The sequence below is a fragment of the Prinia subflava genome, chromosome 29 (assembly GCF_021018805.1).
Source record: "Prinia subflava isolate CZ2003 ecotype Zambia chromosome 29, Cam_Psub_1.2, whole genome shotgun sequence".
Classification (NCBI taxonomy): domain Eukaryota; kingdom Metazoa; phylum Chordata; class Aves; order Passeriformes; family Cisticolidae; genus Prinia; species Prinia subflava.
Genome location: NC_086275.1, coordinates 707346 through 735134, shown reverse-complemented (window position 1 = coordinate 735134; position 27789 = coordinate 707346). Strand labels below are relative to the sequence as shown.

The following is a 27789-nucleotide window of genomic DNA, read 5'->3' as shown; positions in this document are numbered from 1 at the left end:
AGCGTTTTTGGGGAGTGGGGACATGGAGGGAGCTCATTTCTCCCCCACACAAGGAGTGGGCTCTGCAGGGAGGGATGGGGATGCTGTGGATCCCTTCTTTCTTCTCGAAAGAAAGGAAGCCCAGGAAGTTTTCCTAAACCCTTCCAGGAGGGTTTTCCCCACAGTGAGGCACAGCCCAGGCAGGGGAGCGGCTGTGTCACCACAGGAGGGGACAAAGGGCTCCTGAGCCACCTCCAGGACCCCCACAAAACCCCAAATAACCCCGACCAACAGCACAGGAGATGAGCGTTGTGCTCTGGGGACAATTCGGGGCTGCTCTGGGGACAATTCGGGGCTGCTCTGGGGACAATTCGGGGCTGCTTTGGGGACAATTCGGGGCTGCTTTGGGGAAACAGCCCCTCTGCCCATGGAGTCTCCAGCTCCAGGTCTGATGCCACCTTCCCCTGCTTCGCCAGGGGCTGACTGCGGGAGGGGCACCCTTGGACGAGGGTCCCCGTCCTTTTATGAGGGTCCCCGTCCTTTTATGAGGGTGTTCGCCCTGGCACAAGGGATGGGTGCGAGCTTTGAGGGGCTCACCCGTTCTCACGAGGGCTGTGAGCTCGCACGGGACGCGGGACATCCAGAGGTGACACCCCGGGCGTCCCAGCCGTGCCACCATCCAGGCACCACCAAGCTGCGCCTAAATCTTCCCTTCCTTCCCCCCAGCTTTCCCCGCGGCACAAACCACGGGGTTCCCACACCTCTCTACCCCCCGGCAGCCTGCAGCCGCTGCCGCGGGCTGGCTGTGACACCGCGCCTGTCGCCTCAGGTGACAGTTGCGAGTGCCACCACCGCGTCCCCCTCAGCCACCGTGCCACAGCAGCACCCGCCCCTCCGGGCAGCGCCCCGCCCACCCCTCCCAACAGCCAATCACAGCCCTCCGCCTCTCCGCTCCTCACTTTTCATTACTTAATATTCCTGCCAATCACTTTCCCGCCCGGTGATATCACGAATGCACAGCGCGCTGATTGGTCCGGCCGGGATGGGCGTGGCGAGCGCGGCTTTAAAGGAGGTGGGCTCGGCGCGCGGTCCCAGTGCCCCCCGCAGCAGCGCCGGTGTCGCCGCGGTGTCCCCAGGCCGGCCCGTGTCCCCCCGGTGCCGGCGGATGGAGCTGAGCTGTGCCATGGGGGGCAGCGCCGCCGCCCCGCCGGGCCCCGGCCCGCCCCCCGCCACCGCCGGGGCCGGGCTGAGGGAGGGCGAGGAGTACGAGAGCCTGCCCAGCGGCGCCACGCTCGGCACGCACATGGTGGCCGGGGCCGTGGCGGGGATCATGGAGCACACGGTGATGTACCCCGTGGACTCGGTCAAGGTGCGCGGGCACGGCGCTGGGCGGCGGCGGAGGCGGCGGGGCGGGCTGGGGCGGGGGGACACCCCCGGGGGATGCTGCGGGGTGTTCGGGGGTGTAAGGACAACGGAGTGTGCAAGGGGTTATTGGGGTGCGGGAAGTTCTGGGGTGCACGGAGGGGGCAGTGTAAGAGCTGTGCAAGGAGCTGTTGGAGCGTGCAAGAGGTTTTGGGGGTGCAAGAAGAGGGGAGGTGTGAAGGGTGTGCAAGTTGGGGTGCAGAGGTGGAAGTGTGTAAGGAGTTGTTGGGGTGAAGGATGAGCAGGGGGTTCAAGGGGTTGTTGGGGTGCAAGGGAGGAAAATCTGCAAAAATTGGGGTGCAGGGAGGTGGGGGAGCGTGGAGGGGGTGTTGGGGTGCAAGCAAGGTGGGAGTTTATGGGGAATCTTGGGATGCAGGTGAGCAGAGTGCCCATGGAATGTTGGGGTGCATGAGGACAGGGCAGGTCCCCGAGGTGTCACCCCCAAATCCCCGCTGTCCCCGTCCTGCAGCCCCGGGCAGCTTTGCTGGTGCAGAGGTGATGTGCCAGTGCTGCTCCCTGCTCTGGCGGTGCCACCTGGCCTGGAACTGGATCACAGGAGCTCCCTGGGCAGCTTTTCCCTCCTTGGAGTCCCAGCTCGGGAGGGAAAAGCTGCTGGGATGGGGTGAGTGGCACAGACGTGGCTCTTTTGGGGTCAGGGTGTGTGAAGAGGGGCTGCCTGCTGGATTTTGGAGCTGCTGATGCTCCAGCACACTCAGGGAAGGTTTCTCAGGTTCTCCAGAGGGGTGGGAATCCTCCTGAAGGATATTTCCTCTCTCTGCCCTGCTAGCTGGCTGCTGTGGGGCCTTCAAAAAGAAGAGGGAAAGCTGGGAAAAGCCCAGCTCCCTCGAAGCTGGCGTGGATGAATCACAAGATGTTGCAATCCCTTCTCCTTTTCATGCAGCGCTCCCTGAAAGAGTAGAAAGAGCAGAGGAGAGGAAATGCCTTGACTTTTGCAGGTCCTGCCAGTGTGATAAACGCTCACAGGAAACATTCCCGGGTTTTTTTTTTGCTCTGTTTTCTCTCACTGCTGCACCTGGCTCACAGATTTGGGGTGTCCCCCCTTGGGTGTGGGGTTGGTGCCCACCCCGAGCGTGGCACCAGCTGCTGGCACGGACAAATGAGGTGTTCTGTGCCCAGTCACGGCCGTGGCAGCTCCGTGGGTGTTGTCCCTGTGGAATCCTGGAGCTGTTCACCAGGGCATTTCCTCCAGCAGGGCGAGAAATGAAAGCGGTGCCCGGCTTCCCGGAGTGGGAGGCGCTTTGGAGGAAAAATTCCCTGAGCTGTGACTTCCCTGGCAGCTCCGGGGCCGGGGCCGTGCCTTGGGCTGGGATAATCCCGCTCAGCCCAGAGCCTGGAAGGGCTGGGAGCGGGTGAGACGCCGGTGGAGCCCGGCCAAGGTCGCTGTGTGTGCTTGGAGCAGAACAAAACCCCGAGCTGCAGGCTGGGATCTGCCCCGGGCACCCGCTGCTGTTCCACCTGTCTGCTGTGGGGAAAGGGGATGACTGACCCAAAAAAGGGGTTTTTTTGGTCACTGAAGAGGTTTATTTTTTTTGTAGTGGGTGTAATCCAGTAATAACTCAGCTCCTGAGAACAGCTCTGTCAGTTTATCGTGGGAAAAGGGCCACGTTCCTACAGAAAAAGGAGCAAAGCTTTTCCTCAGTGGGATTTCCTGGATCACAGTTCCAGGCTGGAGGAGGTCGGGTTTTTCTGGAGGTGCAGGAAGAGCACCTGAGAGGAGCTCCTGCTCTGAGGGAAATGTTTGGGTTCCAGCGAGTCATTTCCTCCCAAAGAGAAACTGAAAATGTCGTAATTTGGGCATTTGTTTGCAGCAGGCACTTGCACAAGACCTGAGCTCGGCGGGGTCACAGGGTCACAGAATGGTTTGGGTGGGAAGGGACCTTAAAATCCCCCGGTGCCACCCCTGGGCAGGGACACCTCTCACTGTCCCAGATTATCCCAGCCTGGCCTTGGACACTTCCAGGGATCCAGGGACAGCCACAGCTCCCCTGGGAATTCCATCCCTCCTCCCTCCCTCACAGGGAAAAATTCCTTCCCAATACCCAATTTAAATCTACACTCTTTTCCTCGCTGTTATTTTCCAGTGTTGAATAATAAACAATAAACTTTTATATTTAGCATTAGGCAAAACCCCCTGGAGCTCCAGCCTCACCTGCAGTTTCCCTCTGCCTCTCCCCCTCAGCGCTGGTTGTTTGGACACTCTGAGCTGAGGGTTTTTTCTGGAGCTGAGGATGTTTCTCATAGTTTTCGGGCTTGTTTTTGTTTGTGGCTGCTGCCAGCAGCTGTGCTGGGAGCCCTGATCCGTCCCCAAATTATCTGGAGGGATCAGAGCGTCAAGGACACCCGGTGGCAGCAGCCAAGGAGTTCCTGGAGGCTCCCCTGGAGCCTCCTCCTCCTTCCCAAATCCACTGGAGCTGATTTCCCAGAGGCTGGGAAAACAGAGGATGGGATCCCCTTGGGGGTGTGAGGAACACTTTTGCTCCCCTGGGGATTAATTAATCCCCCTGGATTAATTAATTGCTGGGGGGAGAAACTGGAGGCGTGCAGGGCTGGCACCTCCCTTCTTGCAGAGGGTGCCAGTGGTTCCAGGGACAAAAAAATCCTTTTCCACGAAAACCTGGGAAATGCTTTTCCATAAAAACCTGGAGAATCATTTTCCATGAAAACCTGGAGAATCATTTTCCATGAAAACCTGGAGAATCCTTTTCCATAAAAACCTGGAGAATCCTTTTCCATACAAACCTGCCTTTGGAGCTTCCCTGTTGGCCACAAAGGTCCTGGCAGCACAGCAGGACATCTGAGGGAGGCAGGGCTGTGGATTATTTGGGGTTTGGGGTGGTGGGAGATTCTGCATCCCCCCATTTCCAGCTGCTCCAGGAGGAGCAGTTCCTCACGTTCCAGCTGAGGAGGAGTTTTGGGGTGTTGGGAATTCCTGGATAACCTGTTGGACTGACCCTCTGCTCCCCTCCTACTGGTGTGCTGCTCATTTGGGGGCTGTTCCAGCTGAATCCCCCCCAAAATTGGGGGGGTTCAGAGCTTGAGCCTTGCCCTGTTCCAACTGAATTCCCCCAAAATTTGGGTTCAGAGCTTGTGCCTTGCCCTGTTCCAACTGAATTCCCCCAAAATTTGGGTTCAGAGCTTGTGCCTTGCCCTGTTCCAACTGAATTCCCCCAAAATTTGGGTTCAGAGCTTGTGCCTTGCCCTGTTTCAGCTGAACTCCCCCCAAATTTGGGTTCACAGCTTCAGCCTGGCTCGTGCCTTGCCCTGTTCCAGCTCCCCCAAAATTGGGGTTTGGAGCCTGTGCCCTGTCCTAGCTGGCAGGATCTGCTGGATCCCTGCAGAAACGCTGCTGATTTCCTGCTTTAAAGCATTTTCTCCTCCCTTTGTGACCCTCCTGTCACACGAACCTGCGAAAAGCAGGTTGTGCTCAGAGAAAATAAACAAACAAAACCCCAAAACAAAAGGCGGGCGAGGTCCGAGGGTGTTTTAGGGTGTCAAACCCGTGACCCTCTGCCAGGGCGTGCAAAACAGAAACCTGACTCCTGCCGGGAAAACAATCCCGGCTAAAAACCGACCAGAAAACAACACCGGAGTAATTCAGGAGGGGCTGGGGCTGCTCCAGGCTGCATCCAGCAGGACAGAGCTCTTCCCGAGGAGCAGGGAACTGCCTCAACCTGACCCTGCCACTTGTGGTGGTGGAGTTTTATTTTTATTTTTCTGCCCAAGCTGCAGCCAGGACAACCGGGGCGCCTGTGGCTGCACCGCTGCCTTATGCAACGGGGATTAATTGCAGGAGGTGGAGAAGAATTTCTTGGCTGCTTATCAGGGGTGAGGCTCCAGGAGCTGCTGGGTGGCTTCAGATAGGTGAGAGGAGCGGGGGGCACTGCCCAGCTCAGGGGAAGCATCATCTCCTCAAGCCCTGATAAACTTCAGCTCCCTCCCTGCAGCCACCCAGGAGATCCTGGTTTGGTTATTCCTGGGCAGTTTGTTCTCCTAAATTCAGGTTTTGGTTCTTCCTTGGGCAGTTTGTCCTCTTAAATCCAGGTTTTGGTTATTCCTTGGGCAGTTTGTCCTCTTAAATCCAGGTTTTGGTTATTCCTTGGCAGTTTGTTCTCTTAAATCCAGGTTTTGGTTATTCCTTGGTAGTTTGTCCTCTTGAATCCTGATTTTGGTTATTCCTTGGTAGTTTGTCCTCTTAAATCCAGGTTTTGGTTATTCCTTGGGCAGTTTGTCCTCTTAAATCCAGGTTTTGGTTATTCCTGGGCAGTTTGTCCTCTTAAATCCAGGTTTTGGTTATTCCTTGGGCAGTTTGTTCTCTTAAATCCAGGTTTTGGTTATTCCTTGGTAGTTTGTCCTCTTGAATCCTGATTTTGGTTCTTCCTTGGGCTGTTTGTTCTCCTAAATCCTGATTTTGCTTATTCCTTGGGCAGTTGTCCACCTAAATCCTGATTTTGGTTATTCCTTGGGCTGCTAGTCCTGGTTTTATCTGCTCATTGGTCAGTTAGTCCTAGTTTTATCTGCTCCTTGGTCTGCTAGTCCTGTTTCACCCAGGTTTGAATTATTCCTTGGGCTGCTAGTCCTGGTTTTATCTGCTCCTTGGGCTGCTAGTCCTGGTTTTATCTGCTTCTTGGGCTGCTAGTCCTGGTTTTATCTGCTCGTTGGTCAGTTAGTCCTGGTTTTATCTGCTCCTTGGGCTGTTGGTCCTGTTTTGGTCATTCCTTGGGCTGTTGGTCCTGTTTCACCCAAGTTTTTGTTATTCCCTGGGCTGTCAGTCCTGTTTCACGCAGGTTTTGGTCACTCCTTGAGCTGTCAGTCCTGTTTCACCCAGGTTTTGGTTATTTCCTGAGCTGTCAGTCCTGTTTCACCCAGGTTTTGGTCACTCCTTGAGCTGTCAGTCCTGTTTCACGCAGGTTTTGGTTATTTCCTGGGCTGTCAGTCCTGTTTCACCCAGGTTTTTGTTTTTCCCTGGGCTGTCAGTCCTGTTTCACCCAGGTTTTGGTCACTCCTTGAGCTGTCAGTCCTGTTTCACCCAGGTTTTGGTTATTTCCTGGGCTGTCAGTCCTGTTTCACCCAGGTTTTTGTTTTTCCCTGGGCTGTCAGTCCTGTTTCACCCAGGTTTTGGTCACTCCTTGAGCTGTCAGTCCTGTTTCACCCAGGTTTTGGTCACTCCCTGAGCTGTCAGTCCTGTTTCACCCAGGTTTTGGTCACTCCCTGAGCTGTCAGTCCTGTTTCACCCAGGTTTTGGTCATTCCTCAGGCTGTCAGTCCTGTTTCACCCAGGTTTTTGTTTTTCCCTGGGCTGTCAGTCCTGTTTCACGCAGGTTTTGGTCACTCCTTGGCCGTCTCATCCCGGTTTTACCGTATTTCTCCCCCCAGCTGGGTGACCAGGCCTGTCCCTCGTGCTCTCTGTTGCAGACACGGATGCAGAGCCTGCAGCCGGACCCCAAGGCGCGCTACCGGGGCGTGTACGAGGCGCTCCGGAGGATGGTGCTGACCGAGGGGCTCTGGAGGCCTCTGCGCGGGATCAACGTCACCGTGCTGGGCGCTGGCCCTGCCCACGCCCTCTACTTCGCCTGCTACGAGAAAATGAAAAAGTCTCTCAGTGACATTTTCCAGTCGGGAGGAAACAGCCACTTGGCCAATGGTATTTTGGGGTTTTTCCCCCTAAAAATCAAACTATTTATGGTTATTGACCTGTCCCTTGCGTGGTTCTCACTCAGCCTGGTGCACCTCCCGCTCTGAATTCTTATTTAATCTCATTGTTCCAGAGATTAAAATCTGGAATTTTAAATCAATTTAGTGGGCAAAAGGTGTTCAGGTGCAGCTGTGCTGTTCCTGTATTACTGTGGAGGCCTTAAATTTGGGAAAGATCTTCAGGATCAGGTCCCACCTTTGAAGGTGTCACCTAAAGGTGGGATTTTATGTTGAGGGCATCGCCTCAGCCTCTGGAGGTTTGAATTCAGGTGTCCCTGGGAGTGTGGAGTGCGCTCCATCCTCTGTGTGCTTTAATTTTTAGCAGGAATATTTCACTTTTAAACCCTGAAATAGCAGCACAATCCCTGAGCAGCCAGGGCTGTACCAAAGGGTTTGTGCTGGAGATTTGATTTTTAGCAGGAATATTTCACTTTTAATCCCAGCAGAATCCCTGGGATTGAGCAGCCAGGGCTCTACCAAAGAGTTTGTGCTGGAGATTTAATTTTTTGCAGGAATATTTGATTTTTAATCCCAGGATAAACCCTGGGATTGAGCAGCTTTGCCAAAGAGTTTGTGCTGGAGCTTCCCATGGTTTTGCTGGGATGTGCTGGTAGGAATCTGCCACCGAAGGGACTCAGATCCCTTCTCCTGGCCGCCTGTGCTGGGATCACATCCCGTGCCTGCCTTTGGAGCAGCCACAGCCCCGAGGTGGCAGCAGCAGGGCCGGGGCTGTGGCTGGGTGAGAAATGACCAAAATTCACCTGGGCAGGAGGGGCTGGAGGCAGGAGCGACTTCAGAGGGGAAGGAGTGGCTGCAGAGCCCGGCTGGGTCAGGGCTGGTGGATTTGGGCACTGAGGGCTGGGAGCCAGGCTGAGTAAAGCAATGAGAATCCCTAATTAGGCCCTCATCCCTAATGAGGGCAGGGTGAGCATTGCTCACGGCCGGCTCCGGCGCCGCGGGTGTCTGGGGCGGGCAGGAGTTTGGGAATTGCTGTTGGGAAGGGCAGAGGTGGGGGCTGGGGTGGATCCGGGCTTCTCCCAGGGCTGGGAGAAGGGATCCTTGCACTGGGAATTGCTGCTGGGGCCCTGGGTGATCCCTCAGCATGGATGGGATCCACCTGGATGGATCCCCCAGGGATGGATTCCCATGGATGGAGCCCCTCATGGATGGATTCCCCCAGGGATGTGATCCCCATGGATGGATTCCTCTATGCATGGGATCCCCCATGGATGGATTCCCCTATGCATGGGATCCCCCATGGATGGATTCCCCTATGCATGGGATCCCCCATGGATGGATTCCCCTATGCATGGGATCCCCCATGGATGGATTCCCCACAGATGGGATCCCCCCCTGGCTGGATCCCCCCCTGGCTGGGATCCCCCTGGCTGGGATCCCCTGGCTGGATCCCCCTGGCTGGATCCCCGGCCGGATCCCCTGGGTGGCCGTGCCAGGGCATTCCCTGCCCCTGCCCCGGGTTTGTTTCCCCAAGGCCGCTCTGTCCCCGCAGGCATCGCCGGGAGCGTGGCCACGCTGCTGCACGACGCTGTCATGAACCCTGCTGAAGGTAACCCGGGCTGCTGGGGCTGTCCCACCCCGCCAGTCCCCGCCCTGAGCAGTGTCCCTGTCCCCACGCCTGTCCTGGGGTCACTCTGGGGGCTGTGGGGTCACTCTGGGGGCTGTGGGGTCACTCTGGGGGCTGTGGGGTCACTCTGGGGGCTGTGCCACCCCACCAGGTCCTGCCCTGAGCAGTGTCCCTGTCCCCACGCCTGTCCTGGGGTCACTCTGGGGTCACCCTGGTGCTGTCCCACCCCTCCCTGAGCCGTGTCCCTGTACCTGGGGTCACTCTGGGGGCTGTGGGGTCACTCTGGGGTCACTCGGGTCACTCTGGTGCTGTCCCACCCCTCCCTGAGCCGTGTCCCTGTCCCCACAGTGGTGAAGCAGCGCCTGCAGATGTTCAACTCGCCGTACGCGTCGGTGCTGGGCTGCGTGCGGACGGTGCACAGGACCGAGGGCTTGGCCGCCTTCTACCGCAGCTACACCACGCAGCTCACCATGAACGTGCCCTTCCAGGCCATCCACTTTGTCACCTACGAGCTCCTGCAGGAGCACCTCAACCCCCACCGCCGCTACAACCCCGGCTCGCACATCGTGGCCGGCGCCGTGGCCGGGGCCGTGGCCGCCGCCGCCACCACGCCGCTGGACGTGTGCAAGACGCTGCTCAACACGCAGGAGAACACGGCCCTGAGCTCCCTCAACGTGCGGGGGCACCTGTCGGGCATGGCCAACGCCTTCAGCACCGTGTACCGGCTCGGGGGCCTGCCCGGCTTCTTCAAGGGCGTCCAGGCCCGGGTCATTTACCAGATGCCCTCCACGGCCATCGCCTGGTCCGTGTATGAGTTCTTCAAGTATTTCCTCACCAGGCACACGCTGGAGGTGAAGCCGCCCTCGTGAGGGGAGGGACGGGGCTGTCCCTGTGTCCCCTCCCTGCAGCACGGGGACTGTGGGGAGTCACAGCTCGGCACGGCCCTGCCCGGGGATGCCAGTGCTTGGCACTGCTGTCCCCTGGGGCTGCTGTCACCGAGTGTCCCCTGGGACTGCTGTCACTCAGTGTCCTTAAGGGATTCATGGTCACTGCTGTCCCCAGGGACTGCTGTCACTGCGTGTGTCCTGGGACTGCTGTCACTGAGTGTGTCCTGGGATTGCTGTCACTGAGTGTCCCCAAGGGATTCCTGGTCATTCTGAGCCCTGGGACTGCTGTCACTGCTGTCCCCAGGGATTGCTGTCACTGCGTGTCCTTAAGGGATTCATGGTCACTGCTGTCCCCAGGGACTGCTGTCACCGAGTGTCCCCTGGGACTGCTGTCACTCAGTGTCCTTAAGGGATTCATGGTCACTGAGTGTCCCCAGGGATTGCTGTCACTGCGTGTCCCCAAGATTTCTGGTCACTCTGAGCCCTGGGATTGCTGTCACTGAGTGTCCCCTGGGATTGCTGTCACCGAGTGTCCCCAGGGTCACTCTGAGCCCTGGGATTCCTGTCAGTGACTATCCCCAAGATTTCTGGTCATTGAGTGTCCCCAGGGATTGCTGTCACTGCATGTCCCCAGGGTCACTCTGAGCCCTGGGATTTCTGGTCACTGAGTATCCCCAGGGATTGCTGTCACTGTGTGTCCCTCAGGGATTGCTGTCACTGTGTGTCCCCAAGGGATTCCCGGTCACTGAGTGTCCCCAGGGGATTGCTGTCACTGCGTGTCCCCAGGGATTGCTGTCACTGAGTGTCCCCAGGGTCACTCTGAGCCCAGGGATTCCTGGTCACTCTGAGCCCTGGGATTGCTGTCACTGAGTGTCCCCAGGGATTCCTGTCACTGAGTGTCCCCATGGAATTCCCGGTCACTCAGTGCCCCCTTCCCTTCCTTAAACAACACCAACGAAAAGAAGAGTTTATACAGACTTTTATATTAATATATATATATATTTAATAACTTTATTTTGCAGCAGTGAACTTGCAAACTGCTCCTTTTCTGGGAAATAAGATGCAAGCTGGAGTTCACTCCTTGTTGAAGGTTTAGGTGATCCAACCTAAGCTGCTTTTTGGGATTTTTTTTCAATTTTTATTATTTTATTTTTGCAGCAAAGAAACAAAAATGTCCTGGCACAGAAGTTAATTTTTATATAAATATAAAATAGCTGGATAATGTTTATCCTTTATTTTTCTATGTAGGCAGTCGAGTGGGTTTTTAAATGCTTTTACAGCTGGGTGCAAAGCTGTTTAAAAAAGGGCTCAGGTCTTGCCTCCTGTGTAAGGAAGACCCAAAATCATTGATTTTATGGCCAGATTGGCTTTAATTACCCAGGGGGCAATTAAAGGGTTCTCCTCTGGGTGTCAAGGTACGTGGGAGCCCCTTGAGGGGACACGGAGTGGGGACAACACTTTGGGAAAACGATCCCAAAATCCCTTTGTGGGGGAGAGGAGGGAAAACTCAATCCTGTTTTTTTCCACTCTTGAAGGTGTAGATTTTTAACCAATTTTATTTTGCAATTTAAACTCATTAAAGGTACATTTTAATGGGGTGTGACAGCAGAGCAGCCTTCACCCTCCCGGAGTTCATTCCCACTTTTTCCTCCCTGGAGGGCTGATCCCATGCCAGGGATCTGATCCCATGCCAGGGATGTGATCCCATCCCAGGGATCTGATCCCATCCCATGGATCTGATCCCATGCCAGGGATCTGATCCCATGCCAGGGATCTGATCCCATCCCATGGATCTGATCCCATGCCAGGGATCTGATCCCATGCCAGGGATCTGATCCCATCCCAGGGATCTGATCCCATGCCAGGGATCTGATCCCATCCCAGGACCTCTCCTGGGATCCCAGGGGTGCCTGGAGCTGCTCTGCTCCCGGGAAAGGGAGGTCCTGGAGCTGCTGTTTACAGAGATCCTGGCAGCTCCAAAGGAGCCCCAAATCCTGGGGAAAATCCCGGTGCAGATCCAAAGGCACCTCCCAGGCTGGGCTTGGCAAGAGACTGCTGCTCATCCCTGTCCAGGAGAGACAAAAATCCAACCTGGAGAGGGGAAAAACCCAACCTGGAGGGACAAAAATCCCACCTGGAGGGGAAAAACCCAACCTGGAGAGGGGAAAACCCAACCTGGAGAGGGAAAAATCCCACCTGGAGGGGAAAAATCCCACCTGGAGAGGGGAAAAACCCAACCTGGAGGGGAAAAATCCCACCTGGAGAGGGAAAAATCCAACCTGGAGGGACAAAAATCCCACCTGGAGAGGGAAAACCCAACCTGGAGGAGCTCCTCATTCCCTGGGTTTGGTTTTCCTGCCTGGAATGCTGAGTGGGAAGGGTGGGAGGCTCCCTGCCTGTCCTGCTCCAGCTTTCCCAAAGCAATTCCCGTCCTCCAGCTGCTCCTTGGGGACATCAGGAGGGATTTTTGGGAGCCTGGATGTGCAAATTCCAGTTCCAGGAATTCCTGTTTGAATCCAGGGATAAATTCCATCCTTCCCAATGAATTCCATGGTTTTCCTGCTTCCTTGGAAGATCAGCAGCCAAGGGGGGATTTTTGGGATCCCTGGGGCTGGAATGTGGCCCTGGAGCTGCCCCCTCAGCCAGGGGTGATTTTTGGGGTGACACTGAGCACGTTCCATCCTTTTCCCGCAGTTTTTGGAGCAGGAAAATCCAGGATTCCCTCTGGAATGCCCCGTGTGCCTTGTGGGGAGGATCCCAGTGTGAAATGAGCTTTTTGCTGCCTTTTTTTGTGTCTTTGTGAGCGAATCCCTGTGCCTTAAAGTGGGAAAATCCCGCTGGATCCTCCCGGATTTGGTGGGATTGGAGCTCCCAGAGCTGGGAATTTTTTCCTTGAGAACCTGGAGAGTCCCTCCCAGAGCCGGAACTGCCCGGAAAATTCCCGTGGAGGTGGAATTTTGGGAATGTGATGCTGAAGGGAGAAAATGTGGGATAATGTGGGTGATTCCAGCTTTGGGTGCAGCCTCTGGAATTCCTCCTCTTCCTCCTCTTCCTCCTCTTCCTCCTCTTCCTCCTCTTCCTCCGGGTGCTCCTGGGGTATTTCTGCCTTGGTTGCACCTCAGCTCCTCCTCGGAGTAACCTGGGAGTAGGGACACACAAAAATCCTGGATAGGGATGCTGGGAGAGGGGGAGATCCCTGGGAACCTCCCGAGGAATGGGAACAAAATTGAAATAAAAACCAGCCGGGATCTGTCGGGAATTGGCTCCTCCTCAGGCTGGGAGTGGGCAAATCCTAGGAGGAGGAAAATCCCTCCTGGGAGGAGAGAAATCCTTTATGGGAAAAGGAAAATCAATTTTAAGAGGAGGGAAATCCTTTATGGGAAAAGGAAAATCAATTTTAAGAGAAGGGAAATCCTTTATGGGAAAAGGAAAATTATTCTGAGGGAAATCCATTCTGGGTAAAGGAAAATCCATTCTGAGAGGAGGAAAATCCACTTGGATCACCCTGGGTATCCCACAAAACCAGCCCAGTTCTCATAATCCCAATTTTCACCTGCAGCAGGAATATTTGCATTTTCCCAGCTGCTGCTGCTGCATCTGCAGGGAAATTCCCTCCCCAAACCCCTCCCGGGTTTGCCTTTGGAATTTGTGCTGCAGTTCTGAGCTGAAATTCCGGATTTTGGCCCCGTTTCTGCCCCACTTCTGCTGCTTTGGCCGCCACAAACGCACAGAGCTCTTCAAGGGAGGATGAGGAACTTTCCCAGTTCTTAATCCCTTTTGTATTATTTGGATTTTTTGCCTCGGCAAAAATGAAATTATTATTGTTATTTTTAAGTGTTTTCTTCCCTGTTTCCCAATGCAGGATCCGGGTGGGAAATGCAGCTCTGGTTGTGTCACTGGAGCTCCAGGAAATAAAAAGATCTGGATTTTTTTGGTTTTTGGCTTTTTTGGAGTTTGTGGTTGTTTTTCCTTGGGAATGAGGGAGGGGCTGGTGCATCCCTGAGGGAACGGGGCCTTCAGCGATGCCTGGGCCCTTCAGGAGGAAAATTCATCCTGGGAGGGGGAAAATCCAGTTTGAGAGGAGGAAAATCCATTCAGGGAGAAGGAAAATCTGTTTTAAGGGGAGAAAATCCATCCTGGGAGGAGGAAAATCCATCCTGGGAGGGGGAAAATCCAGTTTGAGAGGAGGAAAATCCATTTTGGGAGGGGGAAAATCCATTCAGGGAGAAGGAAAATCTGTTTTAAAGGGAGAAAATCCATCCTGGGAGGGGGAAAATTCTGGGACAAGGAAAATCTGGAAAAGGAAAATCCATTCTGGGAGGACGAAATTTCTCTTGGGAGAAGAAAAATAAGAAAAATCCGTCCTGGGAGGAGAAAAATCCTTTTTGGGAGGAGAAAATTCCATTTTGGGCGGGGTTTTCCAGCCTGGCGGCTCCTCCGGGGCTCAGGCTCCTCTAGGAGCCGCTGCAGAGTTTTGGATCTTTCCTGGCCGGGAATTCCCAACCAAACCCGGGAACCGCGGCAGCAAAAATTCCCAAATTCCCAAGGAATTTTGGAGATTTTCCTCCCCTGGAATAAGAGCGAGGGGAGGGGGCTGCGCTTTGTGAGGTTTCTCTTAAATTTGGATTTGAAGGAAAAACCCATTAAATTTATCCAGATAAAAGGAAATAAAAATGAGGAAAAATTAAAATACAATAATATTAAAAAAAAAATACAATTTATTGGAGCAGTTTCTGCCTGCTGCTGGTGCTGAGCAGGGAATAATTCCCTGGAATTGAATTCCCTGGAATTCCCTGGAATTCAGGGTGAGCAGCATCAGGATCAGAGGGATTCAGCTCTCCCTGAGGCAAAGGAGACCCCAAGGTGGGATCTAGAGGGGGAAAAAAAAGGGAATTTTCACCAAAATATTGAAATGATTAATTATCCACATTTCAGCTCCAAATGGAAAATCCCTGGCTTTTCCCAGGGATGTCTGGATATGGATTTATGGATTTTATTTATGGATATTCCTAAGGCTGGCACAGGTGCAGCAGGAATTCCTCCCCTCCTCTGGGATTTTTGGGGTGGATTTGCCCAAATTTGGGCTTTTTGGTCTGTCCAGGCGCTCCCTGGGAAGGGGATCCAGTCCTGGGAATGGGATCCAGTCCCGGGAATGGGATCCAGTCCTGGGAATGGGATCCAGTTCAGGGAAAGGGATCCAGTCCCAGGAGAGGGATCCAGTGCTGGGAATGGGATCCTGGAGCAGGAATCTGGGAATTCCTGGAGGCTCCTGCAGGAGCTGCCCCCAGCCCGGGCTCGGGACGGCCTCGCCCGGGGCCTGCAGCTCCCAGGCTTTGGTAGAGGAATTTCATTTTTCACTTTTTCCCACTCCCACTCCCAACAAATCCTTTAGGAAATTCCAATATTTTCCCTCTCCCTCCAAGGTTTTTTGCTGGAGTTTTCTCCTGGCTGTCCGTGGCACCTCAGCCCCTTTGGAGCTGCTGAAAAGGGGGATTATTCCCTATTTATCCACTATTTATCCACCATTTATCCAATATTTATCCACCATTTATCCAATATTTATCCAGCGTTTCTCCCGGGCAGAGCAGCCCCGGGGGCATCAATCTGCACCTTCCTCTTGTCACCTGCTCCAAACCTCTCCAGGGCCCGGCCAAAAGCAAATAAAATAAAAATAACGACAGGAATCAAGGTGATGGCTGGGTTTGATGGATCCCGGGAGTTTCTGGAGGGTTCAGCTTCCTGCAGGCGATGAAAATTGGGATTTGTTGGGAGAACCTCGGAGCAGGCGGGAAAGAAACCAGGAGGAAATCCCGGTTTTCCTCTTGCCAGCCAAAAATGGGATTATTGAGGTGGCTGAGAGGGAAAGGAAGCAGGAGGTGAGTGAGGCTGAATTTTGGGACTGAAAAGCCCCAAATTTTCGATATTTAGGGCTGGAATTCCATCAGGATCTTTTTATTTCCTCGAGCTCCAGTGACATGACTGGAGCAGCATTTCCCACCTGGATCCTGCATTGGGAAACAGGGAAGAAAACACTTAAAAAACCCTTTCATTTTATTTGGCCAAGGCAAAAAAACCAAACAAAAAGCAGATTAAGAACTGCAAAAAAGTTCCTGATGCTCCGTTGAAGAACTCTGTGTGTTTGTGGCAGATGAAATGGCAGAACTGGGTCAGAGATGGGGCCAAAATCAGGGATTTGGGGTCAGAGATGGGGCTAAAATCAGGGATTTTGCATCACAGACCAGGCTAAAATCAAGGATTTGGGGTCAGAGACCGAGAAAAACGCAGAATTTGAGCTCAGCGTTCCTGGCCCCGCTCCAGAGCAGCCTCACACCTGCAGAGCCCGGCGGAAAACTCTCGCTGCTCCCCAGAGCTGTGAACAGGAATTAATCCCCTGGCCAAACACAAATATTTTTATTCCCTTTGCGGCCGAGTGTGGCAGAACCAACCGGAGGAGAGGGAAGGAGTGGCCGGAAAACTTTTCCCTCCTGGAGCCGTCCAAGACAAACAGGGAGAGAGGAGAGGGGAGAGGTGGGGAGGGACAGGTGAGGTGTTTGTGTTCGCGCTCCTTGGCCCTGAAAGAGCAGCGATATTTGAGCAGAAAGTTCAAATATTGGGTTTTTCTCAGGGTTGAACGAACCCGGCCCGGATCCCGCGGGAATCCAGGGGTTGGGATTGGGAATTCGGGGCTGCTCCAGCCCTGGAAGGGTCCCAGGAGGGGTCTGGGGGAGGGGAAGGTGTCCCTGGAAATGTCCCCTGGGGGTTCTGCCCTCCCTGGGAAAGGGATCCCCTCCTGGTAAATGGATTCTGTCCTGGGAATGGGATCCAGTTCTGGGAATGGGATCCTGTGCTGGGAAAGGGATCCTCTCCTGGTAAATGGATTCTGCCTTGGGAATGGGATCCAGCCCTGGGAATGGGATCCTGTCCTGGGAATGGGCTCCAGTTCAGGGAATGGGATCCTGTTGAGGGGATGGGATCCTGTCCTGGAGAAGGGATCCTGTCCTGGAGAAGGGATCCCATTCTGGGAACCCCTGGTTTCTAATTTTCCCCACCTCTCATTTTTTCCAATCTGGCTGTCCCAAAAATCTCTGGATGAGAATTCCCGGGGACGCCATGCGTGGCTGGTGCCTCTTGGAAATCCTGGGATCAGCTCTGGGCAGAGCCCCCGGTGGGAACAGAACCGGGAGGATCCTCCCCGGCATCCAGTGGGAAAATCCCGGGAGCCTCCCTCCGTCCTTGCTGTCCCTGGCAGCTCCCGGAGCAGAGGGAGAGCCCAACTCCCCCGGGATCATCCCGGGAATTCGGCTCTCCCCGGAGCAGAGAGGACCCCCAGGGAGGGATCCAAAGGGAAAAATAAAGGGAATTTCAAACGGAATGTTTGGGTTGTGAAAACCCCAGCACGGAGGGAATGTTTGGGCTCCAGGTGGAAAACATTCCTGGCTCCTCAGGGGGAATTCCGGCGGGAGGCAGGGCCGGGATCTGGGTCCCTTCCTTGATTTCCACCTCTTTTCCTTCATTTCCACCCTTTTTCCTTGATTTCTGCCCCCTTTTTCCTTGATTTCTGCCCCCTTTTTCCTTGATTTCTGCCCCCTTTCCTTGATTTCTGCCCCCTTTCCTTGATTTCCACCCCTCCCTGTCCTCACTCCAGAGTCTCCCTCCTGGGAGAGCATCCCCACATCCCAAAGGATCCACCCTTATTCCCAAAGCCTTTCCCTCTCTCCTCCTGGGAGATCATTCCCATATCCCAAAGGATCCATCTTCTTTCCTGAGAGCATCCCCACATCCCAAAGGATCCATCCTCATCCCGAGAGTTTTCCTGGTCTCCCAAGAGAACATTTCCCCATCCCAAAGGATCCATCCTCATTCCTGAGAACATTCCCATATCCCAAAGGATCCATCCCCATTCCCAAGGTCTTTCCCTCTCTCCTGGGAGAACATTCCCATATCCCAAAGGATCCATCCCCATTCCCGAGGCCTTTCCCTCTCTCCCGCAGCCCCAGGGGTGTCCCTGCCCTTCCCACCCCTCTCCTTGCCCCACTCCCGTTCCCACCGCTCTGCAAACTCCGCAGTTTCCTTGGCTCCCATCCCGGGATTTCTGCCAGGAATGTGGCCCGGGCCATGCAAATGTTGCTCAGCACTTCCATTATCCACAGCAGCCTCCTCCCTCCCGCTTCCATTTTTTTGGGGAGGTTTTTTTTAATCCCTTAAAGAAATGATTTGGCCCCGAGCGTTGTGTCAGCACCAGCCCCGGGATAATCCCGATGGATCTGATGGATTTAAAGGATGTTTTCCCTTCCCACTGGGCACAAACAGGAATTCTGCTTCCCTGGGGCCGGTGGAACCCCCTGGCTGTGCAGGCAGGTGTGGGATTGTCCCAGTCCCAGTTAATCCCGGGATGTTTGTCCCCTGGGAATGATTGATGCCTTCCCACCCTCCAGGATTCCGTCAGCAAACAGCTCGGCCCCTTTTTTATTTGTCCTGCTGCTTTGTGCTCGGAAAAGAAAGGGAAAACCCACTGGAAGTGGGATTTATGTCCATAAAAACCCCTGGAGTGGGAGGGCAGGGCTGAGGCAGCGCAGGAGTTTCTCCAAGCAGAGCCGGGATGGATCCGGAGCTGCCGCCCTGTCCCTGCTCCAGCCGGGCTCATCCCGGAATTTTTGGGAGGAGCCCACCCCAGAACTGGGGATGGAGCTGGGGCAGGGATCAGGGGACGCTCACGGGATCGTCCTGGCAGGGAGAACCCAGCAGGAGATCCCAAATCCGGCCCTGGGGCCGAGGGTGAACCTGCCCCAAACCCTTGGATAGGACAGGAGCTTTTCCCGTCTGGGCTGGGATCCATTCCCAGCTCCATTTTCCCATTCAATTCCTGATTTGGTTTTTTGTTTTGGTCATTTTTAAAAAATTTACCAGAATAGAAACTTCAAGTGGGAATAGGGAAGGGGTTGGGGCTCGTTTTCCAGCCGGGAAGAGCAGCAGGAGGGAGGGAAGGAGCTGGGATGGAGGGGGAGCGCCCACAGTGAGAATTCCCAGACAAATCCCGGTTTTTATGGTCCTAAAAAACCCAAACCTGCCCCTGCCCAGCAGTTCAGATCTCATTTCCAGTTCAGATCTTATTTCCAGTTTAGATTCCATTTCCAGTTTAGATTCCATTTCCAGTCTAGACTTATTTTCCAGCTCAGATCTCACTTCCAGTTTAGATTTAATTTTCAGTTTAGACCTAAATTTTAGCTTAGATTTTATTTCCAGTTTACATTTTTTCAGTTCAGATCTCATTTCCAGTTCAGATCTCATTTCCAGTTTGAATTAAATTCTCAATTTAGATTTAATTTTCAGTTTAGATTTCATTTCCAGTTTAGATTTCACTTCCAGTCTAGATTTATTTTCTGGCTTAGATCTCACTTCCAGTTTAGATTTAATTTTCAGTTTGGATTAAATTTTCAGTTTAGATTTCATTTCCAGTTTAGATTTCATTTCCAGCTCAGCTCTCCCTTCCAGCTCCATCTCCTTTCCCCAGTCCTTCCCAGTCCTTCCCAGTCCCTCCCAGTGGGGCTTTCCCATCCCATTCCGCAGTGCTGGATGTTCCCAGCTCTTTCCCTCATTTTTCCCTCATTTCTGTGTCTGTGCCTGGATTCCGGCAGCCCCCGAGCCCTGGGAGTGAAATCCGTGGGATTTGGGTGGGAGCTGCCTCCTCGGGGGGGTCACCCCCACTTTGAGGTGAATAAAGGGAATTTTTGTTCTTCCCTGAGTGGATCAGAGCAGGGATGGGAACATTTTGCAACAGCAGAGAGGAGATGTCCTTCCCTCCTTCCCTCCTGGAATCCGGGATTCTGGGAGAGGGAGCTGGGAGGAAAAAAATAAAATTAAAAAAAAGCAGCTGGAGATAGGAAAAGTTACTTTGAGACAATTCCAAAGCCGCGGCCTCCAGAGCAGAGGAGTTCTGATAGCGACAGAAAAATTCCCTGCTCCGGGCTCTGGGCGTTCTCCCCTCCCTGGAATTTTTTGCCCCTGGAATTTGAATTTTTTGCCTCCTCTGCCTGGGAGCTCGCAGGATTCATGAGGCAAAAGAGAAATCCCAAACCAAAAAAAAATCCTGTGGGAAAAGAGGAAAATCCAGGCGGATCCTTCCCGTTTTTTATTGTCTTTAGGAGCAGCGGGATTTCAATGGGAAGAGCAGGAGGCAGAGGAAAATCCCTGGAGCTTCCCAGGGGAAACAAAAAACCTCGGTGGATTTTAATTCCAGGAGATTAAATCTGCTCCAGCAGAGCTTTGCTGGGTTAGTCCAGCTGAAAAAAAAGCATTTCCAGGTGAGGAAATGCATTAAAAGGAATTTCAGGAAATAATCAGGAAATAGTTAAGGAAATACTCAGGAAATATTTAAGGAAATACTCAGGAAATATTTAAGGAAATATTCTTTAATATCCAATGTTAAGGTGATTTTCCACCTAAAAAAGCAGACAATAAAGGAAATCTCCTTTATTCCCACATTTTCCCTGTGGAATTGATGACACTTTAAGTAAAATTAGTTTTTTAAAAAATTAAATTTTTGCTATTCTGTGCCTAAAAATGGGATTTTTTCCCCCCCCCTAATTTCTTGGGACCATCCTGTTGCTGCTGTGGTGACCCAGGGTTGATCCACGGAATCCCGGCTTGGAAAAATTCCCAAAGCTCCCCCCGCGGAGGGGATTTGGCCGCTGGGGCAGGGCCCGCAGCCGGATATGCAAAACTCGTCTGTCACCGCCCCATTGTCCCTGCCCGGGTGGCATCCAGGGCACCTCCGGGTGGCGACCGCGATCCGGGCACTGCCAGGGATGGGGCAGCCTCGGGAATTCCCAGAGCGTTGAGATAAAATGAATTAAATTGTTAAATTTTTGGGGTTTTTTGGGGTTTTTTTGGGTTTGTTGGGTTTTTTTGGTTATTTCGGTGTTGGTGGCCAGAGAGGTTTGTGGTGCTGCTGAAAATCCCGCCCCTAACCGGCTCTAGGAGGAGCAAAACGGAGTTGAAACACCTCAAATTTAGGGAAAAAATGATGTTTTCCACCTAAAAATGCAGTTTCTACCAGGAGGGGCTCCCCCATCCAGCCTGGCAGTTCCAGGGATGGGGCAGCCACGGATTCCCTGGGAATTCCCAGAGCAAACACTGAATTAAGTGGAATTAATTTTTGGGGGGCTCTTTTTGGGTTATTTCAGCGTTAGAAATGAGAGAATTTGACGCTGCCACTACAAAATGCCGCACTGAATTCCCTCCCCTCTGGATTTAAGGATATTTCCACCCCAAAAAAAGCCATTTCTACCAGGAGGGGCTCCAGGAATTGAGGTGGTACAGGCAGGGCCAGGCTGCCCTGAGCGCCAGCAGCGACATTCCCGGGAATTCCGGCGCTTCCTGGGGATGCTTCCAGGGATGGGGCCACCATGGATTTGTTGGCAATCCCCAGAGCATTCCAACTAAAATTTTGGGGCTCTTTTTGGGTTATTTCAGAGTTAGAAATGAGAGAATTTGACGCTGCCACTACAAAACGCCGCACTGAATTCCCTCCCCTCTGGATTTAAGGATATTTCCACCCCAAAAAAGCCATTTCTACCAGGAGGGGCTCCAGGAATTGGCGTGGTACAGGCAGGGCAGGTAGGGCCAGGCTCCCCTGAGTGCCAGCAGCGACATTCCCGGGAATTCTGGTGCTTCCTGGGGATGCTTCCAGGGATGGAATTCGCCTGTGAATCCCCAGGGATGGATTTTCTAGGAGTCCCCAGAGCATTCCAACTAAAATTTCGGGGCTCTTTTTGGGTTATTTCAGCGTTAGAAATGAGAGAATTTGACACTGCCACTACAAAATGCCACACTGAAATCTCTCCCCTCTGGATTTAAGGAAAACCCGAATTTTAGGGATATTTCCACCCCAAAAAAAGCCATTTCTACCAGGAGGGGCTCCAGGAATTGGCGTGGTACAGGCAGGGCAGGTAGGGCCAGGCTGCCCTGAGCGCCAGCAGCGACATTCCCGGGAATTCCGGCGCCTCCTGACGCGAGTCCGTGCGGCTCATCCCGGCCATCCCCTGTCTCCTCTTGGTCTTGTACCTCCTGTTCTGGAACCAGATCTTCACCTGGGTCTCGGTGAGCTGCAGGTGCCGCGCCAGGTGCGCTCTCTCCGGGGCTGACAGGTATTTCTGGTGGCTGAATTTGCGCTCCAGCTCCAGCACTTGGCTGTGGGAAAAGGCGGCTCGGGAGCGCTTTCCCTGCCGGGGAGCCCGCGGGGCCGCCGGGCCACGGGCGGGCAGGAGCGGCTCCAGCGCGGCGTCTGCGGAGGGAAGAGGGGCGAGTGAAGAGCCTGGAAAAATCCCTGATCGGGAAAAAATATCCTAAATCGGGGAAAAAATCCCTGCTGGGACAAAAAAAATCCCTGCTGGGGCAAAAAAAAATCCCGCTTGGAAAATGTTCCCGCCTGGAAATCGCTTGGGTTTGCCCCTTGCAGGGAGGAAAAAATTCCTGTTTTCTTGGGAGTGTTTTAGTTGAATGGTGTGAGAGTCACACGGGGGGAGTTTTGTCATCCTAAATCACGGGGTTTAATTGGTGTTTTAATTGATATCCCCCCTGAAATCCATAGGAACGGAGATGCAAGGGGATGGGAAAAGGGATGGGAAAAGGGATGGGAAAAGGGATGGGAATAAAATCCCCAAATAAAACAGGATAGGACAGAACGGAATAGCATCCTGTGATAGGATAGGATGGAATAAAACCCCCCAAAAGGGATTTTTCCAGTGCTGGGGGAGGTGTCCCTGAATCCCAGGGTCACTCAGGCTGTGAATTCCTCATTCTCCCCCTGCTCCAGCTCAGACGCTCCTGGAGTTTAATCCGAGTGTGTCGGGCTCCAGCAGCCGGGGCTGGGTCCTGTCCCTCGACTGACCCGAGCTCAGACATTCCTGACCCATTCCTGACCCATTCCCGATCCATTCCCTGACCCATTCCTGACTCATTCCTGACCCATTCCTGATCCATTCCTGACCCATTCCTTATCCATTCCTTATCCATTCCTGACCCATTCCCGATCCATTCCTGACCCATTCCCGATCCATTCCCTGGTCCGTTCCTGATCCATTTCTGACCCATTCCTGATCCATTCCCGATCCATTCCCTGATCCATTCCCTGACCCATTCCTCATCCATTACCTGACCCAAGCACGGACTGTCCTGATCCATTCCTGATCAATTCCCGATCCATCCCAGACCCAGCCAGGCACAGCCATTCCTGATCCACTCCTGATCCATTCCTGACCCACTCCTGATCCACTCCTGACCCACTCCTGACCCACTCCTGACCCACTCCCTGTTCCAAGCACAGCCATTCCTGATCCATTCCCTTTCCATTCCCGACCCATCCCCGATCCGTCCCCGACCCCGGCACAGCCATTCCCGCTCCATTCCCGCTCCATTCCCGCTCCCCCCGGTTACCTGTGTCCGGTCCCTGCGGTGTCCCCGGGTCTCCCGGGGTTTGGGGACTCCCGGGCGGGACCCCCGGGGCCGGGCTGGCCCCGCTCCGCTCCCCGCCGGCCTCTCCCCGCCCCGCGCTCCCGGCGCGCCCGGGCCGCTCCCGCAGGATGTCCTGGATGAGGAAGGACGTGCGGGGCCGGGCGGGGCCGGCGCGGGGCTGCGGGGCGGCCCCGGGGGAGCCGCTCATGGCCGGGGGGCTGCGGGCCCGGCTGTGCCCCCCGCCGCTCATCCCCGCTCCGGGGCTCGCCGCAGCCCGGCCCGGCCCGGCCCCGCTTTTATCCGACCCGGGCCGGCCCTCCCGGGTTGATTGGAGCGCCCGGCGCGGTTCCCGCCCCGCGCCCGGGGCTCGGCGCCGGGGCCGCTGCCCTCGCCCTCCTTCAGCTCCCCGCGGATCTCAGGGGTCGCGGCCGCCCCTCGGCGTCCCCCGGGATTTCTTTGCTCACAAACCCCCCAGGATTTGAAGACAAGGATGTGAATTTTGGGATCCAGATGAGTCCAGAATGGGTTTTTTTGGGAGAGCATCCTTGGAGGGTGTTCTGTGCCCATGGCCCCAATCCCAGCTCTGCTTCCCCTCTCTGGGAGTGATTTCCATCCCTGAGCTCTTTGGGGAAACGCCGCTTTCAGGGGGGAAAGAGGAGAAATAAAAGGGTTGGATGATTTCTAAAATGCATTTTGAGGGGTTTCAGTAATTTTTCAGTAATTTTTCGATTATAAACGCCTCCCCTTTGATGCACCCTGAGCGTTTCTGTCAGCTGGGCAAAGCCGCTCCAAAGAGAGCCTGGGGATGGTTTTAAAGCCAGGGAGAGCAGCCCCAGCGGAACTGCAGGGAAAAGGAATTCCCTGTGGAATATCAGGGAAAAGGACCCTGTGGAATTGCAGGGAAAAGGGAATTCCCTGTGGAATATCAGGGGAAATGAATTCCCAGTGGAATATCAGTGAAAAGGGAATTCCCTGTGGAATATCAGGGAAAAGGAATTCCCTGTGGAATATCAGTGAAAAGGGCTCTGTGGAATTTCAGAGGAAAGGGAATTCCCTGTGGAATATCAGGGAGACGAGAATTCCCTGTGGAACTGTAGGGAGAAGGGATTTCCCTGCGAAATGGATGCCCCGGGAATGTCGGGGATGTCCCCTGTGGGAGGGCACGGTTTGGTTTGATTTTTGTCTTTCTTTGGCTCGGGTTCGGATGCTCAGGTGCAAATCGCGGATGGGAAAATTCAAAACACAAAGCGGGAAATGGCGAGAGAGCAAAAACACAATTCCACCGATTTGTTTTTAATTTGTAAATAATAATAATAATAGTAACAATAACATTAATAATAAAGGCAGAAATCGATACCTGTGCTGGGAGATATTAGAAAAAACAAATCAGGAACAAATCTAGAAATGATAGGAACTCAAAACATTAAATATTGTCCATTTTAAAAAAAGCGCAGGGATGTGCACGGACCCTCTTTCCCAGTTATCCTGAGGAAAAAAAAGCAAAATCCTGGTGACAGCAAATCCCTCGGGAGCAGGAAGGGCCAGACCTCAAATTAGTGTGATTAACAATAAATAATTTATAACTGTTGGGTGCCCGAAGTCTCAGGGCTGCGGTGGCAGCGTCCCCTCCTCTCTCTCTTCCCAGGAAAGAGCCGGCGTTGTCCCGCTGGCCGGGCTGGCAGAAACCCTCGGGATTTGGCTCCTGTCGTGATCGGGGCTCGGCTCCGGAGCTCTCCCGGTGCTCTCCCCGCTCAGCCCCGGCTCCCCGCGCCCATCCCCGCTGCCACCGCCGGGGACTGTCGCCGGGCACCGCCGGTGGTGGCACTTGGGGACACCTCGGGGAACCCCCGCCCGCACCGCGCCCCCAAAGCGCCGCTGCCGCAGCAGCCGCAGGAAAACGCGCCCGGGATCCCGCAGGGGGCCGGGAAACGCCCGGAGCGGCCCGGGCAGGGTTTGCCATCCCTCACCGGCACCGGCACCGGCACCGGCACCGGCACCGGCACCGGCACCGGCACCGGCACCGGCACCGGCACCGGCACCGGCACCGGCTCCGTGCGCGGCGGCAGCGCCAGCGCCAGGCACCGCTCCCGCCGCTGCCTCCTGCTCTTGTAGCGCCGGTTCTGGAACCAGATCTTCACCTGCGCGGGGCTGAGCTGCAGGAGCCGCGCCAGCTGCTCCCGCTCGGGTCCTGGCAGGTATTTCTGCCGCTGGAAGCGCCGCTCCAGCTCCAGCACCTGCGCCGGCGAGAAGAGAACGCGCGGCCGCCGCCGCTGCCGCTGCCCCGGCGCCTGGAGCGGGGCCCGGAGCTTCTCCGAGGTCGGGGCGAGCGGGGATTTTCCTACAGGAGGGAGGAAAACCGAGAGGAGTCAGAGCCGAGCGCAGCCCTGTGGGTAGCGGGAGGGGGCTCCCAAAGGAGGGAGAAAATCGGGGGTGGCGCCCCTTGGGAATGGGATGGAGCAGGGCTGAGAATTGATAAAGTTAAGGCTGATACTTGATAAATTTTATATGAATTTTGCCGTGATAGTTATTGAAAATTCAATTATTTTTTTTTTTTAATTAGGCTGTTACCCGAATTCTGGAAAAAAAAATCTCCTTTTTTTCCCCCTTCTCCTAATGACGCCTCTGATGTTTTGGGGCTGCCACCGTTGTCTGAGGGACACCAGGAAAGGCGGGCACGCAGCAGGCTCGAGTATTCCAGACCCCAAATCCTCTTTCCCCACCATCCTGCTCCTCAGGGATGGAATCCAGACCTCCGGCAGGAGAACCCCACATTTCTCTGAATTTCGGCTAAACAAAACAACCAAAAATAAAATTTAAAAACCAGAAGGGGCTGGGAGTGGAGGAGAGAAAATGGTTAAATCCGAGAGCAGCTGATGGTTTAGGGATTTATGGCTTGCTGGGATGCTGGAAGGGATGAAGGTGTGAAGGGAACAGGATCCTCCCCGGGCTCCCCGTCCTCATCCCAGTCCGCCCAGTGCCCCGCTCTGCCTTTAGGCAAACAAAGCAGGGGAAATTTTGGGGTTTCAGCCGCCGGGACAGCTCCGATCCCCGCCGGGGAATCCTCCGCGCTCCCGGCGCCGGGCGTGTCCCCGGGGGTGACATCGAAAGCGGTGGCGCTGGGCGACTTTGGGCAGGAAAAACCCCTCAAATCCCAAATCCATCCCCAGCTCCATCCACCCGCCCGGACCGGCCCTCGGGGATGCTCGGGGATGTCCCAAAATGCCCCAAACAGAGGTGAAAATAAGGAAAAAGGGAAAAAGGAGGAAACTGCGCGGGGACCACCGGGACCAAGGATGCGACGCTGCCCTGGGGATCCGCCCGAGGGAACGAAGGCGGCTCCGTGGGGTCCCCCCGGTGTCTCCTCCGTGGAGTCCCCCCGGTGTCTCCTCCGTGGGGTCCCCCCGGTGTCTCCTCCGCGTGGTCCCCCGGTGTCCCCTCCTCCGCGGGGTCCCCCCGGTGTCCCCTCCTCCGCGGGGTCCCCCCGGTGTCCCCTCCGCGGGGTCCCCCTGTTCTCCCTCCGCGGGGTCCCCCGGTGTCCCCTCCGCGGGCTCCCGCGGGCTCTTACGCGGCCGCGGCTGCTCCTGCCCGGCGGGGCCGGCCCGGCCCGCGGGGGCTGCGCGGGGCCCCTCGGGCAGCTCCAGGATGTCCCTGACCGAGAAGGGCGTGGGCAGCATCTTCCACCGAGCGCTGCCGCCTCGGAGCCTCCCGGAGGAGCAGCCCCGGCCCGGGGGGGTCCCCGGGGGTCGGGGGGAGCAGGGACAGACCCGGGAGGGCTCCCCCTGCTCCGGCTCCGCTGCGCTGCCCCCCGAGCAGCGCCTTCCCCTCCCCGCGTGTTTCCGAACCAGGGGAGCGGGGAGGGGGCGGGAGGGGGGCAGGGGGTGCCGGGCTCGGGCTGAGCCGCAATAAAACAAATCGAGCCCATTTCAGCTCCATTAAAGTCACATTAGCGAGGGCTCCGCCAGATAAGCGCTGATAAGGAGCGCAGACCACCAAAGCTCCCGCGGGAGGGGAGGGGACGCTGCGACAGCGGCCTGGGGACAGCTGCGGCTCCCAGTCCCCTCCCAGTTTGTCCCAGCGCTGAGCTGGCGCTTTGTGCCTCGGCTGAGCTGGCAGGGAGGGCACGGAGAGGGGTCAGGGCACCCCCAGGAATTCGGGCAGCGGGGTGGGCTCCTGGCACCCCGCGGGGGTCCCGGGGAGCCCCCCGGGCCCTGGGGTGACGCTGCGCCCTTATCTGAGCCCGGGGAGCGGCGACTTCAATTAAAATTCCTGGCGGGTGTTCGCTGATAGCCCTGACAGAGCCCGGCTCGCCTCCCGCCCCGCCGAAAGGGTTAAACGGGCCCGCGAGGGGAGGTTGAATAAATAAACTGCCCCAAAAGCAGGCGAGGAAGGGAGGGCTGCAACAGGAGGGAAAATAAATAAAATAAAAATGTTTCTGAGGAGTCACTCCTGTGCACCCCACAGGTCACAGGCAGCCCTTCCCTGCTGGCCGGAGCATCCAGAGCCCGGGGTGAGGATCCTGGATCCCCTCAGGGGTGATCCCGGGCCAAAACCTCCTGCTGAGCGCTCCTGGAGCCTTCCTGGGGTTTTCTCAGGGGTGTCCGGGAGGGATCAGACCCTTCTCAAGGGGATCAAGCCCTTCCCAAGGGTTCAGACCCTTCTCAAGGGGATCAAGCCCTTCTGAAGGGGCTCAGGCTCTTCCCAGCTGCCATCCAGGGGGGATGAAACCCTTCCCAGGTAGCTCAGACCCTTCTTA

At 55.3% G+C, this 27789-nt stretch overlaps 3 protein-coding genes and 1 long non-coding RNA gene across 8 annotated transcripts; 1 reads left to right on the top strand and 3 right to left on the bottom strand.

Moving 5' to 3' along the window:
* The first annotated feature begins 1067 nt into the window (after nt 1–1067).
* On the top strand, nt 1068–11192 carry SLC25A37 (solute carrier family 25 member 37). 3 transcript variants are annotated; one of them, XR_010083222.1, is made up of 5 exons: nt 1068–1348; nt 6834–7062; nt 8623–8679; nt 9046–9801; nt 9959–11192. XR_010083222.1 is itself a non-coding variant. In XM_063420100.1 (4 exons), exons 1-4 carry the CDS (start codon nt 1145–1147, stop codon nt 9564–9566), a joined length of 1011 nt encoding a protein of 336 aa, XP_063276170.1. In that variant the 5' UTR covers nt 1068–1144; the 3' UTR covers nt 9567–11192. The 3 variants fall into 3 exon arrangements, 1 of the variants encoding a protein (XP_063276170.1); XR_010083221.1 differs by having other exon boundaries at nt 9046–10397; nt 10465–11192; XM_063420100.1 differs by having other exon boundaries at nt 9046–11192.
* On the bottom strand, nt 9925–14680 carry LOC134562622 (uncharacterized). 2 transcript variants are annotated; one of them, XR_010083223.1, is made up of 2 exons: nt 11864–14680; nt 9925–11800 (listed from the first exon to the last, which is right to left on the bottom strand). It is a non-coding gene; the product is annotated as an uncharacterized LOC134562622 (long non-coding RNA). The 2 variants fall into 2 exon arrangements; XR_010083224.1 differs by having other exon boundaries at nt 9925–11780.
* Nucleotides 14681–21181: 6501 nt separating this feature from the next.
* Nucleotides 21182–24634, bottom strand: NKX3-1 (NK3 homeobox 1). 2 transcript variants are annotated; one of them, XM_063420032.1, is made up of 2 exons: nt 23019–24634; nt 21182–21909 (listed from the first exon to the last, which is right to left on the bottom strand). In XM_063420032.1, the coding sequence occupies exons 1-2, from the start codon at nt 23284–23286 to the stop codon at nt 21488–21490; spliced, it is 690 nt and encodes a 229-aa protein (XP_063276102.1). In that variant the 5' UTR covers nt 23287–24634; the 3' UTR covers nt 21182–21487. The 2 variants fall into 2 exon arrangements, with proteins under 2 accessions (XP_063276102.1, XP_063276103.1); XM_063420033.1 differs by having other exon boundaries at nt 21182–21867; nt 23019–24633.
* Nucleotides 24635–24641: 7 nt separating this feature from the next.
* On the bottom strand, nt 24642–26710 carry NKX2-6 (NK2 homeobox 6). The gene is made up of 2 exons (XM_063419986.1): nt 26602–26710; nt 24642–25398 (listed from the first exon to the last, which is right to left on the bottom strand). The coding sequence occupies exons 1-2, from the start codon at nt 26708–26710 to the stop codon at nt 24788–24790; spliced, it is 720 nt and encodes a 239-aa protein (XP_063276056.1). The 3' UTR covers nt 24642–24787.
* Between the last annotated feature and the right edge of the window lie 1079 nt (nt 26711–27789).

Coding starts and splice junctions, on each gene's coding strand:
- NKX2-6 (XM_063419986.1), bottom strand. CDS start 26,710: ATGCTGCCCACGCCCTTCTCGGTCAGGGACATCCTGGAGCTGCCCGAG. Junction 25,399..26,601: donor GCAGGAGCAGCCGCGGCCGC/GTAAGAGCCCGC, acceptor GGCTCTGACTCC/TCTCGGTTTTCCTCCCTCCT.
- NKX3-1 (XM_063420032.1), bottom strand. CDS start 23,286: ATGAGCGGCGGGGGGCACAGCCGGGCCCGCAGCCCCCCGGCCATGAGC. Junction 21,910..23,018: donor ACCGCAGGGACCGGACACAG/GTAACCGGGGGG, acceptor TTTCCCGATCAG/GGATTTTTCCAGGCTCTTCA.
- SLC25A37 (XM_063420100.1), top strand. CDS start 1,145: ATGGAGCTGAGCTGTGCCATGGGGGGCAGCGCCGCCGCCCCGCCGGGC. Junction 1,349..6,833: donor ACCCCGTGGACTCGGTCAAG/GTGCGCGGGCAC, acceptor TCTCTGTTGCAG/ACACGGATGCAGAGCCTGCA. Junction 7,063..8,622: donor AAACAGCCACTTGGCCAATG/GTATTTTGGGGT, acceptor CTGTCCCCGCAG/GCATCGCCGGGAGCGTGGCC.